Source organism: Morone saxatilis, unplaced genomic scaffold (assembly GCF_004916995.1).
Source record: "Morone saxatilis isolate NCDOM2014 unplaced genomic scaffold, NCSU_SB_2.0 Contig14, whole genome shotgun sequence".
In the NCBI taxonomy this organism is placed as follows: Eukaryota; Metazoa; Chordata; class Actinopteri; family Moronidae; genus Morone; species Morone saxatilis.
The window spans coordinates 183,767-184,790 of NW_023339696.1; the positions used below are offsets into that span (position 1 = coordinate 183,767).

The following is a 1,024-nucleotide window of genomic DNA, read 5'->3' on the forward strand; positions in this document are numbered from 1 at the left end:
ACTTGTGATCTCAACATAATTACAATAAAAAAATTGCAAGGATGGCCATTCTCAGCTTCTATACAATATATATATATATCCTCCTTTCTCTCACATTATATGGTCACCACTGCCTGGGCCTACTTCTGATGTGGTCCTCTCTAAAGTTTGCTTGAACACTTGTTCTAAAGTTAAACTTGAACATTTGATCACGATGGAAAAGCAAGTATGCTCTACTCGTTCCTTATACCCACCTCTGATCACTCCCCTCTTCTGTGACTAGCTTAACTTATGGATAGTGCAGGCCTGCCCACCACCATTTGCCCCTGTCAGTCAGCCACACTGCCCCCCTTCTTCTTAGCTTACCCCATAGGTTGGTCTAACTCTTTTTCTGGCGCTCTCACATTAGTCCTGTCTGTGTCTCCAACGTTGTCCAGTTACTGACGGCTCTCCTCTCAGCTTCTTATTGCACTGGACTAAAAGACACCCTGTCTTGTTGTGGTCCCAGATTTAAAGGAAGGACACCTGCCTTTCTAAGGATAATCTTTGCCTGGATTTGGGAACAAGTGTCTGGATCTCAACTTGGAATATCTTCTCTGCACTGGGCCTTGTCTGTTGGATGTCATTATAACTGGTGTCCATTTCCTACTGTAGCAATCTATCTGAGTGTGTTCATTTGAGTGGGTTTTACATTTGTGAGGTTGTTTGTGTGTGTGTGGGACAAATAGGCAAAGAGCTCGCTGCAGTACTGGACTCCTGCAGTGATTCCAGGTTAATTCCTCATTAGTTGGCCCGGTCCTGACTGTGAACATGGCGTCGTTGAGAAGTTTGATTCTAACGCTGCTGCTGGCCCTGCTCTGCTCCTTCCACACCCCACTGGCTCCCACTGCCAAGGCACAGGATCTGCCATTCCGCTCCGAGCAAGGTCTGGTTGCTGACGATGACGATGATGACGATGACGATGACGATGATGATGATGATGATGATGACGATGACGACGATGACGACGATGACGACGATGATGATGACGATGACGATGACGATG

At 46.5% G+C, this 1,024-nt stretch overlaps 1 protein-coding gene across 1 annotated transcript in view; it reads left to right on the top strand.

Moving 5' to 3' along the window:
- Positions 1 to 305: 305 nt before the first annotated feature.
- LOC118322824 (pheromone-processing carboxypeptidase KEX1) overlaps positions 306 to 1,024 on the top strand; it is a 4,408-nt gene continuing 3,689 nt past the window's right edge. The window contains exon 1 of the mRNA XM_035654654.1: positions 306 to 1,024. Within this exon, the coding sequence (XP_035510547.1) occupies positions 790 to 1,024 (235 nt within the window). The 5' untranslated portion in view covers positions 306 to 789.